Source organism: Tupaia chinensis, unplaced genomic scaffold (assembly GCF_000334495.1).
Source record: "Tupaia chinensis unplaced genomic scaffold, TupChi_1.0 Scaffold000320_1, whole genome shotgun sequence".
Taxonomy (NCBI): domain Eukaryota; kingdom Metazoa; phylum Chordata; class Mammalia; order Scandentia; family Tupaiidae; genus Tupaia; species Tupaia belangeri.
This window is the reverse complement of record NW_006159813.1, coordinates 2138586-2152429: the sequence shown is the minus strand read 5'-3', so window position 1 is coordinate 2152429 and position 13844 is coordinate 2138586. Positions and strand designations below refer to the sequence as shown.

Sequence of the window (13844 nt, the reverse complement as noted above, 5' to 3'; positions counted from 1 at the left end):
GTTAACGCAGTGGGCGTCCACCATTCCCAGCCACGGTTCAAGTCTCAGACTTGGTGGCTTGCTTTCTCACTTCTTCTCTCTCTCTGTCTCTCTCTGACCAAACTGGAAAATAATAATGATAATACTAATAAAATAAAGTTAAATAAAATAATTATTTAAAAAATAAATATATACAAATAAATAAATAAAAGAGTGTTTCTTTCTCTCCAGAATGAGGATGAGCCTTGGGTTGACCTTTAGCAAGGGTCATTGCACCGCAAACCTCAGCCGACAGTGCTCGCGTGGATCCCTCGGATTATTCGTGCCACCGAGCCCTCCTCTGGACCCTGAGAAGGTCAAAGAATTCCAGCGCTTCATCACCCTTTCCAAGCGACTCCTTGTGATGACCGGGGCTGGAATCTCCACCGAGTCAGGGATCCCCGACTACAGGTCAGAGAAGGTGGGACTTTATGCGCGCACCGACCGGAGGCCCATCCAGCATGGCGACTTTGTCCGGAGCGCACGAATCCGCCAGCGCTACTGGGCGAGAAACTTCGTGGGCTGGCCACAGTTCTCTTCCCACCAGCCTAACCCTGCACACTGGGCTTTGAGCAGGTGGGAGAAACTCGGAAAGCTGCACTGGCTGGTGACCCAGAACGTGGACGCCTTGCATACCAAGGCGGGGAGCCAGCGCCTGACAGAGCTTCACGGATGCATGCACAGGTACTGCAAGGGTTAAGTGCCGAAAGTGTGCGTTGGTGACATCAGGGACCTGAGCTGTCTTCATCACAGCTATTTTTGTTTTTAGTCTCATCTTCATTATTTTTTAAAAGAATTTTAATTTAATTTCTTATCATTTTTTAATTTGACCAGAGAGAAAAAAAGGGAAAGCAAGAAAGCAAGCCCCCAGGACTGGGACTCAAAACATGGTCGGCCGCATGGGAGTCCAGTGCCTTAACCATTGCCCCACCTCCCGGCCCCAGGTTTATTATCTTTCCTTTTACATTTTTAAAAAGTGGGACCAGCAGTTGGTGTAATGGCTATGTTGCTGGACTCCCACATAATTGACCGCGGTTTTAGTCCCAGACCCAGTGGCTTAAACTCATGCTGGGCGCATGTGTGTGTGTGTCCAAGATCCCAAGAGGAGAATGGAGGAGAAGGGATTGCGGCACAGCCATCCCCCGGGACAGGGATGATTTCTCACTCTCTGTCTCTCTGTCTCTGTCTTTCTGGAGAGCACACATCCCCTTATAGCAAAAGTCTCCCCCCCAAAAAAATTTTATTTTATTTATTATTATTATTATGATTTTGGAGAGGTTTTTTCTATAGGGCATGTGTGCTTACCAGAAAGACAGAGAGAGACAGAGAGACAGAGAGTGAGAAATCATCCCTGTCCCGGGGGATGGCTGTGCCGCAATCCCTTCTCCTCCATTCTCCTCTTGGGATCTTGGACACACACACACATGCGCCCAGCATGAGTTTAAGCCACTGGGTCTGGGACTAAAACCGCGGTCAATTATGTGGGAGTCCAGCAACATAGCCATTACTCCAACTGCCGGTCCCAAAAAATTTATGTTTTTAAAACAAGGCTTTCTATTTATTTTTTTTTCTAGATTTATTTTATTTAACTTTGTTTATCTATTTATTTATTTTTAATTTGGTCGGAGAAGGACAGAGTGAGAGAGAAAGAAAGAGAGAGGGAAAGTGAGAAAGCAAGCCGCCAGGTTCGGGCCTCAAACCATAGGTGGCCATGTAGGAGTCCAGTGCCATTAACCACCACGCCACCTGCCATCCCCTTTTCTGTGTATTTATAATAGTCAGAGGGCAGGTTTGTTTGCCAGAGAGAGAGAGAGACAGAGGGAGAGGGGCAGGGAGGAAGCATGCCCAGTAGGACACGGTCACGCGGCAATCCCTTTTCCTCCATTTCTCCATGCTGTTTGGACTGGGGTCACACACACCGAGGTGCCTGGGTCCAGGGCTGGCAATGGGGTATCTTACTCCTTTAACCACTAGGCTGTGGGGCTGGCCTGAGAACTTTCTCAATGAAAGGAATTTATAGAGCCCAGAGTCGTCTGGCCTGGACTCTGCAGGGGTGGGGTGGGGACTAGTTTGAAATCAGACTGTCTGGAAAGGCTAACCCCAAATCATGGTGGCATCTGAAAATCAGGCGGTGGTTTGGGTCAGTTATGAGACACCGAAGGGGACGATTAGTGGTCTCTGAGTAAGACAGCGACGTGATAAAAATAGCATTTGAAGAAGGTTAGGATTAGAAGGGACGGATTAGGGAGTGAGCCTGCAAAACCCAGACTCAGGCGGTGTCAGCAGGATTAGAGAGTTAATGATGCCTATGGGCCCATGAAAAACATCTTTATTTAGAGAGAGATTTTTGCTATAGGGCGCATGCACTTGCCAGAGAGACAGAGACAGAAAGGAAGAAATCACCCCCCAGCGGGGATGGCCACGCCGCAGTCCCTTCTCCTCCATTCTCCTCTCGGGATCTTGGGCACGCACACACACCTGCCAGGTGTGAGTTTCAAGCCCCCCAGGTCTAGGACTCAAACTGCAGTTGACCACACGGGAATCCAGTGATGTAACCATTACACCATCTGCTGTTCCTGAAAAACATTTTTTTATGATAAGAATTTCAAGCATTTGGGGGCTGGCAGGTGGCGTGGTGGTTAGGAGTGCTGGACTCCCACGTGACTGACTACAGTTGGCATCCCATGCCTGGCAGCTTGCTGTCTTGTCGTCTCTCCCTCTTTCTCTCTGGTCAAATTAAAATAAATAAATAAAGTTAAAGAAAATAATCCTTTAAAATTTTTTTTCAAGCATTCGCAAAACTGAGTACTATAATAAATTCTTATATACCACTATCCAGGTTCAAAGATTTGTTTTGTCAAGATTTTATCATTTGGGGGCTGGCAGGTGGCATGGTGGTTGAGAATGCTGGACTCCTACATGACCAACCACAGTTTGAGTCCCAGACCTGGCAGCTTGCTTTCTTACTTTCCTTTCCCTTCTGTCTCTCTCTTGCTCGCTCTGTCCCTCTTTGGTCAAATTTAAATAAATAAATAAATAAGTTAGATAAAATCATTCTTTTTTAAAAATGATCATTTCTACTTATTTTTTTCTTTTCCTTATTTTTTTTTTTTGAGAGAGGGCATGTGGACTTGCGAGAGAGAGAGAGAGACAGAGAGAGAGAGCGAGTGTGCACACTCCTCAGTGGGATGTGATCACAGCACACTCCTTTCTTCATTCCTCCAGCCTACGCAGGTGCACACACACACCCAGGATGTATTTCAAGCTGCGGGGCCTAGGGCTTAAACTGCAGTTAGCCATGTGGGATCTGGCTTCTTATGCATTGGCCTCTATCTCTTCTTAAACTTTTTTATTTTATATATATATATATAAATCATCCCTTCAGGAGGATGGCCACCCTGCAATTCCTTCTCCTCCATTCTCCTCCTGGGATTGTGGGAACCCACACATGCTCCTGGCGTGATTTTCAAGCTGCCAGGTCCAGGACTGGAACCGTGCTTGGCCATGTGGGAGTCCAGTGCCTTAACCACCGCGCCACCTGCTGGTCTTCCCATAGCAAAAAGGAAGGAAGGAAGCCATGATGGAGCAGCTGCAATGGCGGTGGGGGACAAAACCTCTTTGGACAGCTCTGTGCTGGCCACGGACACGGTTCAGGTTACCTCTTCTTTGGTTTCAGGGTCCTCTGCTTGAACTGTGGGGAGCAGACTCCCCGGGGGGTGCTGCAGGAGCGTTTTGAGGTCCTGAACCCCACCTGGAGTGCCGAGGCCCACGGCCTGGCGCCCGACGGTGACGTCTTTCTCTCGGAGGAACAGGTTCAGAGCTTTCGGGTCCCGGCCTGTGCTCGGTGCGGAGGCCCTCTGAAGCCAGACGTCGTTTTCTTCGGGGACACAGTGAACCCTGACAAGGTTGACTTTGTGCACAAGCGTGTGAAAGAAGCCGACTCCCTCTTGGTGGTGGGATCGTCCTTGCAGGTAAATGACCCTGTCTGACGTAGCTGCCCCCTTGGCAGGCAGGGAGACCTGCCCGGCTCCGGAGAGCTCTGACCGGTGTCTTGTCACCGTGCAGGTGTATTCTGGTTACAGGTTTATCCTCACCGCCCGGGAGAAGCAGCTCCCAATTGCAATACTCAACATTGGGCCTACACGGTCGGATGACTTGGCATCTCTGAAACTGGACTCTCGTTGTGGAGAGTTGCTGCCATTGATAGACCCGCACTGACCACAGCCACACCCCTGTGCCAGAAATGGGTACTTGAATCCTGCTGCCACAGGTAAAGACCTTCTCAGGTAACCTTCTCAGGGTGAGTTCCCATTCACCTGGCAGTTTAAGGGCACGCAGACAAAATATAGAAGGTTCTAGGTTGCTGCTTTATTGATTCATTTTTTTTAGATTTTTGTTATAGGGCGCATGTGCTCTCTGTAGAGATGGAGAGACGTAAGGCAAGAAATCACCACCACCACCCCCCCGCCAGGGCGATGGCTATGCCACAATCCTTTCTGCTTCATTCTTGAACCATGGTCAGCCATGTGGGAGTCCAGTGACATAACCATTATTGCAAATGCTGGTCCCTATTTATCCCTTCTTTTTTTTTTTTTTTTTAAGTATTGTTTTATTTGGGACTGCAGTTCGAGTCTCAGACCCGGTGACTTAAACTCATGATGGGTACATGTGTGTGCGTGTGCCCAAGATCCCGAGAGAAGAATGGAGGAGAAAGGATTACAGCGTGGCCATCCCCCCCCCTCCCCCGGCGGGGGGTGATTTCTCACTTCTGTCTCTCTGTCTCTCTGAAAGAAAGTGGAAAATCACCCCCAGGGGAGATGGCCACTCTGCAGTCCCTCTTGGGATTTTGGGCACGCGTGCACACACACACACACACACACACACACACACACACACTCTTCATGAGTTTGAAGCTGCCAGGTCTAAGATTTGGACCATGGTTGACTACATGGGAGTCCAGCGACATAAACATTATGCCATCTGCTGGTCCCCTTTTTTTGGTTTTTTAGAGGTTTTTGCCATAGGATACATGTACTTGCTGGAGAAAAAGAAACAATAAGAGGGAAAGTGAGAAATCACGCCCCAGGAGGATGGCCATACCACAGTCCCTTCTCCATTCTCCTCCTGGGACCTTGGGCACGCACACACACACTCCGTGTGATCTTCAGGTAACTGGGTCCAGGACTCAAACTGTGGTTACCATGTAGGAGTCCAGCAATGTAACCACTACACCATCGGCTTGCCCTTGTTTTTCTTCTTTTTATAAATTTTATTTTATTTATTCATTCATTTATTTTTTAGTTAGACCAGAGAGAGACAGAGGGTGAGAGTGAGAGAGAGAAGAAGTGAGAAAGCAAGCCACCAGATTCAGGATTCGAACCATGGTTGGTCATGTGGGAGTGTCTAGTGCCTTATCCACCACGCCACCTGCTGGTCCCCCTTTTTTTTGTTGTTGTTTTGTTTTTCTTCTTAAAGACTCATTTAATTTTGTTATTATGTTAAGAAATTTCATGTGCCTCACCAAAGAGACAGAGAGAGGAAAGAGAGAAAGCAAGCCTCCAGGTCTGAGACTCGAACCGCCATCAGCCATGGTTCCGGTGCCTTATCCACCACACCACCTGCTGGCCCCACGGTTATGGTGTATTTGAATGACAGGTCAGTGGTTAAAATCAGTCCAATTAACCCGCTCTCAGCTCTCTTGGCATTAATGTGTTTGATTTCCTTCCAGATCCTTAAGGATTCATCCTGTCTTCCTCAAACTAATAGAAGCTCATGAGTACACCCTAGAGGGCAGCCAAAATACCTCCCTGCCAGTCCACCTCTGAACCGGGCAGGGCTCAGAGCCTGGGAGTTCAGGTCTTCAGGCTGATGAGATTTGCTCCTAAAGAAAAGCAGCAACTTCTCTCTGTAGGAAAACTGCCTTCCCTTCCTCCGTTTCTCACCTGGTAGAAGAAATGACCTGGAAATATGTAGGCCAGAATGGTCTCTGTCTCTGGAGGGCTGACCCAGGAAACTCATTACTTCGGGGCTGTGGGGGGGCAGGGAAGGGTAGAAGGAAATGACTTAATTTATAATTCCAAATGATTAAGCTCTTTTAACCGAATCATTTTTATACTTTTTTTGAGCAATGACATGAACTCATTTTTTTTTATTAACTAGAGAATAAAGGGATACTTTAAAAATAGAATACCAGGTGTCTGGGCTGTGTGTTCATATATATATACACAGACTCATGTGCGTGCACACACACACACACACACACTTTTTATTTTTAATCAGCTAAAAAGAGAATGGTGGCTAGGGTTGGCAAATGGCATGGTGGTTAAGGGCGCTGGATTCCCACACTGCTGATAGTGGTTCAAGTCTTGGACCTGGCGGCTTGCTTTCTCACTTTCCCTCTCTCTCTCATTCTGTCTCTCTCTGGTCAAAATAAAATAAAATAAATAAATAAAATAAAGTTAAAAATAAAATAGTTATTTTTAAAAAAGAGAAAGAGAATGGGGGAGGGGGCATGCAGCAGGTGGTATGGTGGTTGAGGCACTAGACTCCCACATGGCCAACCACAGTTCGAGTCCCAGACCTGGCAGCTTGCTTTCTCACTTTCTCTTTTTCTGGTGAATGCAAATTAAATAAATAAATAAGTAGGGACCAGCAGATGGCATAGTGGTTACATCACTGGACTCCCACATGGCCAACCATGGTTCCAGTCTGGATCCAGTGGCTTGAAACTCACACCAGGCACATGTGTACGCATGCCCAAGATTCCAGGAGAATGGAGAAGAGATTGCAGCTTGGCCATCCTCCCTAGGGGGGGTGACTTCTCAGTTTCCCTCTGTCTCTGCCTATCTCGCTCTCCAGAGACTCCATGTATTCTATGGCAAAAACCTCTTAAAAAAAAAAAAAAGAAAAAATAGGGACCAGCGGATGGTATAATGGTTGCATCACTGAACTCCCATGTAGTCGATTGCAGTTTAAGTCCCGGACCTGGCAGTTTAAAACCCACACCAGGTGTGTGTGTGTGTGTGTGTGTGTGTGTGTGTGCCCAAAATCCCAAAGAGCAGAAGGGAGGAGAAGGGATTGCGGAGCCCCCTGGAGAGTGACTTCTCATTTTCTGACTCTGTCTCTGACAAGCATATGCACCCTATAGCAAAAATATCTCTTTTAAAAGAAAGGAAGCGGGACCAGCAGTTAGCATAATGACTGTGTCACTGGACTCCCATGTAGTCGACCACGGTTCAAGTCCTGGACCCAGTGGCTTAAACTTACGCCGGGCGCATGTGCGTGCGTGCCCAAGATCCCGAGAGGAGAATGGAGGAGAAGGGATTGCGGCGTGACCATCCCCCCAGGGGGTGATTTCTCGCTTTCTCTCTTTCTGGTGAGCACACGCACCTTATAGCAAAAACCTCTAAAAAAAAAGTTACCAAAAATGAATAAAATTGAGGTTTAAGAAAAAGGAAGAAAGAAAAATCATACAATTAAACTGTTCTTTAATTAAAAAAAAGAAAGAAAGAAAGAAAAAGAGAATGGGACTTTATGACACAGTCCTCTAAGGATTTCCACTTTATTTCAGCTGTCAGAATGCAACACCTGCCCTGAACCGACCACAGACAAGAAACAGTTCGTTCCCAAGTGGCCTCTGAAGTTGATTTGCTCCTGCCCAGAAAAGCTGCAGGACTTGTTTAACTACTCTCTCAGCCAGAAAGAGTCTGTATCAGGCTATGGCTTTCTGCACAATCTCACCAGAAAGTCAAGCGGATGGAAGAAGCAGAGCCTACCGCCGGTAGCCTTTTGTCTAAAATTAGGGCAGGCAATACTAACTCACACTACCCCGCCTAGGAAGCACGTTTCAGTTACCTGGGATAATCTCAGATCTTGAAAACACAGAGTTCTTTTCACCTCCATAAAGGTAGGTTTCTTCTTCATCACTAATTAAAATTCTAAAGAGGTGGGGACCAGCAGTTAGTGTCATGGCTATGTTGCTGAACTCCCATGTAGTCAACCGCAGTTCGAGTCCCGGACCCGGCAGCTTAAACTCATGCCAGGCGCATGTGCATGCGTGCCCAAGATCCCAAGAGGAGAATGGAGGAGAAAGGATTGTGGCATGGCCATCCCCCTGGGGGCGGGGAGGGGGGGATATTTCTCGCTTTCTGTCTTTCTGTCTCTGTCTTTCTGGCAAGCGTACATGCCCTATAGCAAAAACCTCTCCCCCCCAAAAAAAAAAAATTTCTGAAGAGATGTTAGGCTATCAACCTCATTCCAGGTTTTTTTGTTTGTTTGTTTTTCAGACAAAGATCCTAAAGTGCTTTGAAACAGATTTTCTCAGTTACCCAAAGACGGTACTAAGGGGCCAGCAGGTGGCATGGTGGTTAAAGGCTGTGGTTCAAGTCCTGGACCTGATGGTTTGCTTTCTCACTTTCTCTCTCTCTCTGGTAAAATTGAAAAATAATAGTAATAAATAAATAATTATTTTTAAAAAGATACAGAAAATAAAAATGAATAACTTTTTTTTAAGGTAAATCTTGTTTGATGAAATAAAACCTTTCTAAAGAAAATAAAAAGTGAATCTCCTTCCCTCCCCTCTCCCTTAGGAAGACACTAGACATTTGCTCAATGACAAACACCTTAGAAAGCATTTTAGGACACATTTGCTCCGCTGTGCCCACAACCCCGTGATACATGACACGGGCACTATTCTTTCTTCTGAAAAGTGAGAATTCTGAAGCTTGGAGCCCTCATGGAACTTGCCCAAGGTCACCTCGGGTGACCAGGCCACTCATTGCACCCAGCCTGTCCCGTTCTGAGCTCATTCTTTAATGCTGCGGAAACCTGGTGGGTAAATAAAGCAACTGCACCCGGGGAAGTTTAAACAAAATCTCAAACTTCCAGAAGGGACACAGGCTAGGTCCTGACTGCCATTTGTGTGCCGTTGGGCAAGTGGCTTAACTTCTCTGAGTCTAGTTCCCACCCCATAAAATAGCAGGGAATATCTGTCTCGGAGAGCTGCATTGAGCATTAAATGAGATGAGATGTAGTTGTGCTCCACTTTTTTTTTTTTCCTTTGGAGAGATTTTTTGCTATAGGGCACATGTACTCACTAGAGAGACAGAGAGAAACAAAGAGACAGAAATCAAGAAGTCACCTCCCAGGAAAAATGGCCATGCCACAATCTCTTCTCCTCTTGGGATTTTGGGCACACACGCACACACACCTACTGTGAGTTTCAAGTCGCCAGGTCCAGGACTCAAACTGTGGTCGCCTTAACCACCACACCATCTGCCGGCCCCAGTGTTCCACTTTTTATTTATTTACGTATTTGTTGTGATTTTGCAAGCCACCAGGTCCAGGATTTGAACATGCTGGCCCCAGTTGTGCTCCACTTTAGAAAGCCAAATAGGGGCCTGCCTGTCACCTGGTGCTTAAGGTGGCTGGATCCCACATGGCTGATGGCACAATTCAGGTCCCAGACTATGCAGCTTAAAAAACACACTGGGTGTGTGTTTGTGCCCAAAAATCCTGAAGGGAAAATGAAGAAGGGATTGTGTGTTGACTATTCCCCAGGGAAGGTGCTTTCTCAATTTCTCTCTCTCTCTTTCTCCCCAGTGAGCACATGTGCCTTCTGGCAAATTAAAAAAAAAAAAAGTGAGGGTGATAGAAAACCAAATAGATGAGAAATTAATTTTTTAATTAAAAAAAAGTTTAGAATTATTTCATTTTATTAAATATTCTTCTTTTTTTAAAGAATTATTTTATTTTAACTTTATTTATTTATTATTATTATCATTATTATTTTCCAGTTTGATCAGAGAGAGAGAGAGAGAGGAAGTGAGAAAGCAAGCCACCAGGTCCGAGACTTGAACCATGTTCGGCCATGTGGGAGTCCAGCACCCTTAACCACCACGCCACTTGCCGGTCCCTAAATATTCTTCTTCTCAATTTGACCAGAGAGAGAGAGAAACAGAGAGGGAATGCAAGAAAGCAAGCCATCAGGTCCGGGACTTGAACTTCAGTCGACCATGTGAGAGTTCAGCTCCCCAGTCATCATGCCACTTACAGGCCCCAGGCAGATTTAGAGACACCGTCCTGGCCCCGGAGGAAATAATCAGTAATGGTGGAGGTCAATCATTATTCCTGTTCTAAGGTGCTCGCTTCCTGGGAATACCCTTCCAACTCAATGCCAACTTCCCAGGTTGGAAGGAATGATGTTCGTGAAAGAGGAAGCAGAGACTTCCGTTTGGTAGAGAATATAAAACAACCTCCAAACGTGAAGTCGTTCAACGGGGTGCTTTATTAAAGGGCACGGAGTCAGGGGAAGGCGCGGCACGGGGAAGGGGCTCTCAGAGGTGACGCTCAGCTCTAGCAATACTTCTTGGTGTCCAGGTTCTTGTACTCCTTGTTGTAGGGGACCTTTGAAAAGCAGATGGCCGCGTTGCGGTCGCAGTTGCAGATGAAGGCCTGGCACTCATTGTTTTTGCCTGGAGAGGAACAAAGGAGGGCACTGAGTCGGGGCGGACCCTGCTTTGTACAACTCAGGGACAGGAAGACTTCATTGGCATAAGCTGGTGGCCATTCCACTGGTGCAAGTTTAGGGGTGACGGATTAAGCAAATAAAAATACTTCATGGTTGCCTGCCCTATAGCCTAGTGGTTAAGGGAGGGACCCTCATCCCCATGACTGATCATCCAGTTTGAATCCTGGTCCCAGTGGCTTGAAAAATACGCATGGTACGTGTGTGTGTGTGTGTGTGTGTGTGCACGCACGCATGTGTGCATGCCCCAAATCCCAACAATGTGGATATATACTCTGATAACTAAAAAGAAGAAGAAGGGGCCAGCAGGTGTAGCATTATAGCTAAGGTGCTGGACTCCCACATGGCCGACCATGGTTCGAGCCCTGGACCTGGTGGTTTGAAACACATGCCAGACGCATGTGCATGTGTTCCCAAAATCTTGAGAGGAGGATAGAGGAGAGGGGGTTGCAGTGTGACCATCCCCCCTGGAGAGTAATTTCTCACTTTCTCTGTTTCTCTGAGTGTATGTGCCCTATAGCAAAAATCTAAAAATCTCTCTCTCTCTCTCAAAAAAAAAAGAAGAAGCTATCGCCCCATCCCACTGTGGTGGTCCTGCTGCTGGGGAAGGTGGGAGTTGCATGGGAAGTCTGGATTTGGTTCCTGAGCCAGCCTGACCATGCGAGGTGCAGTTGTGAATACCTGTACTCTAGCTAATCGGGAGGCTGGGGCAGGAGGATTGCAACACTCAGAGGCCCTGTCAGATATACATATCTTGGCCCCACCAGTGGTCGGTGGTTAAGGTGGTTGGATCCTACGTGGCTGACTGTGTGGTTCAAGTCCAGGACCCACTGGATTGAAAATCATGCCAGGCACATTCTCCAAGAGGAGAAGGGATTGTGGTGTGGTCATCCCATCTTGAGGGTCGTTTCTCACTTTCCCTCACTGTCTCTCTGGTGAGCACATGTGACTTATGGCAAAAAAAAGAAAACCCTAAAAATAGGGGCTGGCAGATGTGGTGGTGGTTAAAGGTGGTGGACTCCCACATGTGGCCGACTGCAGTTTGAGTCCCGGACCTGGTAGCTTGCTTTCTCACTTTCCCTCTCTCTCTCACTCTGTCCCTTTCTGTTCCAATTAAAATGAATTAATTAAAGTTAAATAAAATAAATCTTTTTTGGGACCAGCAGTTGGCGTAATGGCTATGTTGCTGGACTCCCATGTAGTCGACTGTGGTTCAAGTCCTGGACCCGGTAGCTTAAACTGACGCTGGGCGTGTGTGTGTATGTGCCCAAGATCCCGAGAAGAGAATGGAGGAGAAGGGATTGCGGCATGGCCATCCCCCATGGGGGGGTGATTTCTCGCTTTCTGTCTCTCTTTCTATAGCAAAAACCTCTCAAAAATAAATAAATAAATTAATTAATTAAATAAAATAAGTCTTTTTTAAAAAATCAGAATGCTGGGCCCCTACAGAACCTTTCACTCCTGAATTGTCTGCCCAGAAATCCCCTTCCCGGTGGCGTGTTTTCCCATGTGTGCTGCATGACTTAGTGCTTACGACTACAGCTTTTCTTTTTTCTTCCTTTCTTCTTCTTCTTTTTTTTTTTTTTTTTTAAATCTTAATAGAGAGTGCATACATTCACCAGAGAGGCAGAGGGAGAAAGCATCTCCCGGTGGGGCGTGGTCATGCCACAATCCCTTCTCCATCTCCCCCTCCTTTCAAGATTAGGACATGCACAAACACACACTGGTGCGCTTTTCAGGCTGCTGGGGCCGGGATTCAAACTGTGTGGTCAGCCCTGTGGACTCCAACTGCTTTAACCACCATGCCATGAAACTGACCTAGGACTAGAGCCTTTTTAAAAAAAAAAAATAATTAATTTTATTTTCTTATTCATTTATTTTAATTTGACCAGAAAGAAACAGAGAGAGAGAGAGAGAGAGTGAGAAAGTAAAACACTAGGACTGGGACTCACACTGTGGTCACCCATGTGGGAGTGTCCAGCGTCTCCTGATGGTCCCTTGCAAGAGTCTTTTAAGTTAGATGAAACTGGGTTCAAATATCATCCAAGTATTTTTTGGAACTTTTAAAAAATAATTATTTATATATTTACTTAATTCAATTTGTTGTTATTATTATTTTTTAAAATTTGACCAGAGAGAGAGAGAAAGCGAGAAAGCAAGCCACTGGGTCCGGGACTCGAACTGCAGTCAGCCATGTGGGAATCCAGCACCTTTTAAACACCATGCCACCTGCCAGCCCCAGCACTAAGAAACTTTGTGATTTTGGACAGATGACTATCTTTGACCCTCAGCTTCCTCTTCTGTAAAATGAGAATAACAAGACCTGTCTTGATATACACTTCACCCAGTGCAAGGCAATGTAGTGAGTCTAATAAATGATAGCTCTCCACTCTATTTTTTTTAAGTATTATTTTATTTATTATTAGTATATGTATTTTTTTACTTGGTAGAATCATCAGAGAGAAAAGGAAAGGGAGAAAGCAAGCTACCAGGCTCAGGACTTGAACCGAGATTAGCCATGTGGGAGTCCAACGCCTTAACCATCATGCCACCTGCTGGCCCCATCCACTTTTCCATGAAATAATCAGTATAGGGACCAGCAGGTGGTCCCTGCTGAGCCTCAGTTTCTTCACCTGTGAGATGGGGTTGTCCCACAGAGTTACAGAGAGGATTACAGGAGCCCTGGCTCCGGCACTGCCACTACTTGGAGACTGGAGGGCACCAGAGCAGCCAGATTCAGTTCCAGGGTCGTGGTCGTGTGCCCTTGTAATCCTAGCTAGTTGAGAGGCCGGGGCAGGCGGATCACAAGGTATAAAGATACTGTCAAATATCCCTATCTTGGGGGGCCAGCAGGTGGTGTGGTGGTTGAGGGGCTGGACTCCCACAGGGCCGCCTGTGGTTTGACTTCTGGACCTGGCAGCTTGTTTTCTTACTTCCCCTTCCTCTCTCTGTCTCTGTCTGATCAAATTTTTAAAATAAATAATAATAGCATATAAAATTAAATAAATAATTATTCAAAATGAAAAAAAAAAAAAACCTGTCTTGGAACCAGCAGATGGCATAATGCTTACGTTACTGGACTCCTATGTAGTCAGTCGTGGTTCGAGTCCTAGACCCGACAGCGTGAAACTCACACTGGGTGCATGTACATGCATGCCCAAAATCATGAGAGGAGAAGGGATTGAGGTGTGGCCATCCACCCTGCAGGGTGATTTCTTTCTTTCTATCTGTCTTTCTGGCAAGTGCATGCACCCTATAGAAAAAATCACTAAAAATAAATAAATAAATAAATAAAAAACCA

At 46.3% G+C, this 13844-nt stretch overlaps 2 protein-coding genes across 5 annotated transcripts in view; one reads left to right on the top strand and one right to left on the bottom strand.

Annotated features, from left to right (window-relative positions):
• Positions 1–8441, top strand: part of SIRT4 (sirtuin 4) — an 18865-nt gene extending 10424 nt beyond the window's left edge. For 2 of the 4 annotated variants that reach the window (XR_335019.2, XR_335016.2), the window contains exons 2-5: positions 211–702; positions 3695–3989; positions 4084–4288; positions 5747–5967. Coding sequence is in view for 1 of the 4 variants with exons in the window: in XM_006151535.3 (XP_006151597.1) it covers positions 212–702; positions 3695–3989; positions 4084–4236 (939 nt within the window). In the remaining 3 variants the exon portion in view is untranslated. Of the gene's footprint in view, positions 1–210; positions 703–3694; positions 3990–4083; positions 4484–5746; positions 5968–7588; positions 7925–8303 lie in introns of those variants that run through there. The other 2 variants (XR_335017.2, XM_006151535.3) reach the window with 2 other exon arrangements.
• Positions 8442–10284: 1843 nt separating this feature from the next.
• The window catches only part of PLA2G1B (phospholipase A2 group IB), a 12329-nt gene continuing 8769 nt past the window's right edge, over positions 10285–13844 (bottom strand). The window contains exon 4 of the mRNA XM_006151536.3: positions 10285–10490. Within this exon, the coding sequence (XP_006151598.1) occupies positions 10372–10490 (119 nt within the window). The 3' untranslated portion in view covers positions 10285–10371. The remainder of the gene's footprint in view (positions 10491–13844) is intronic.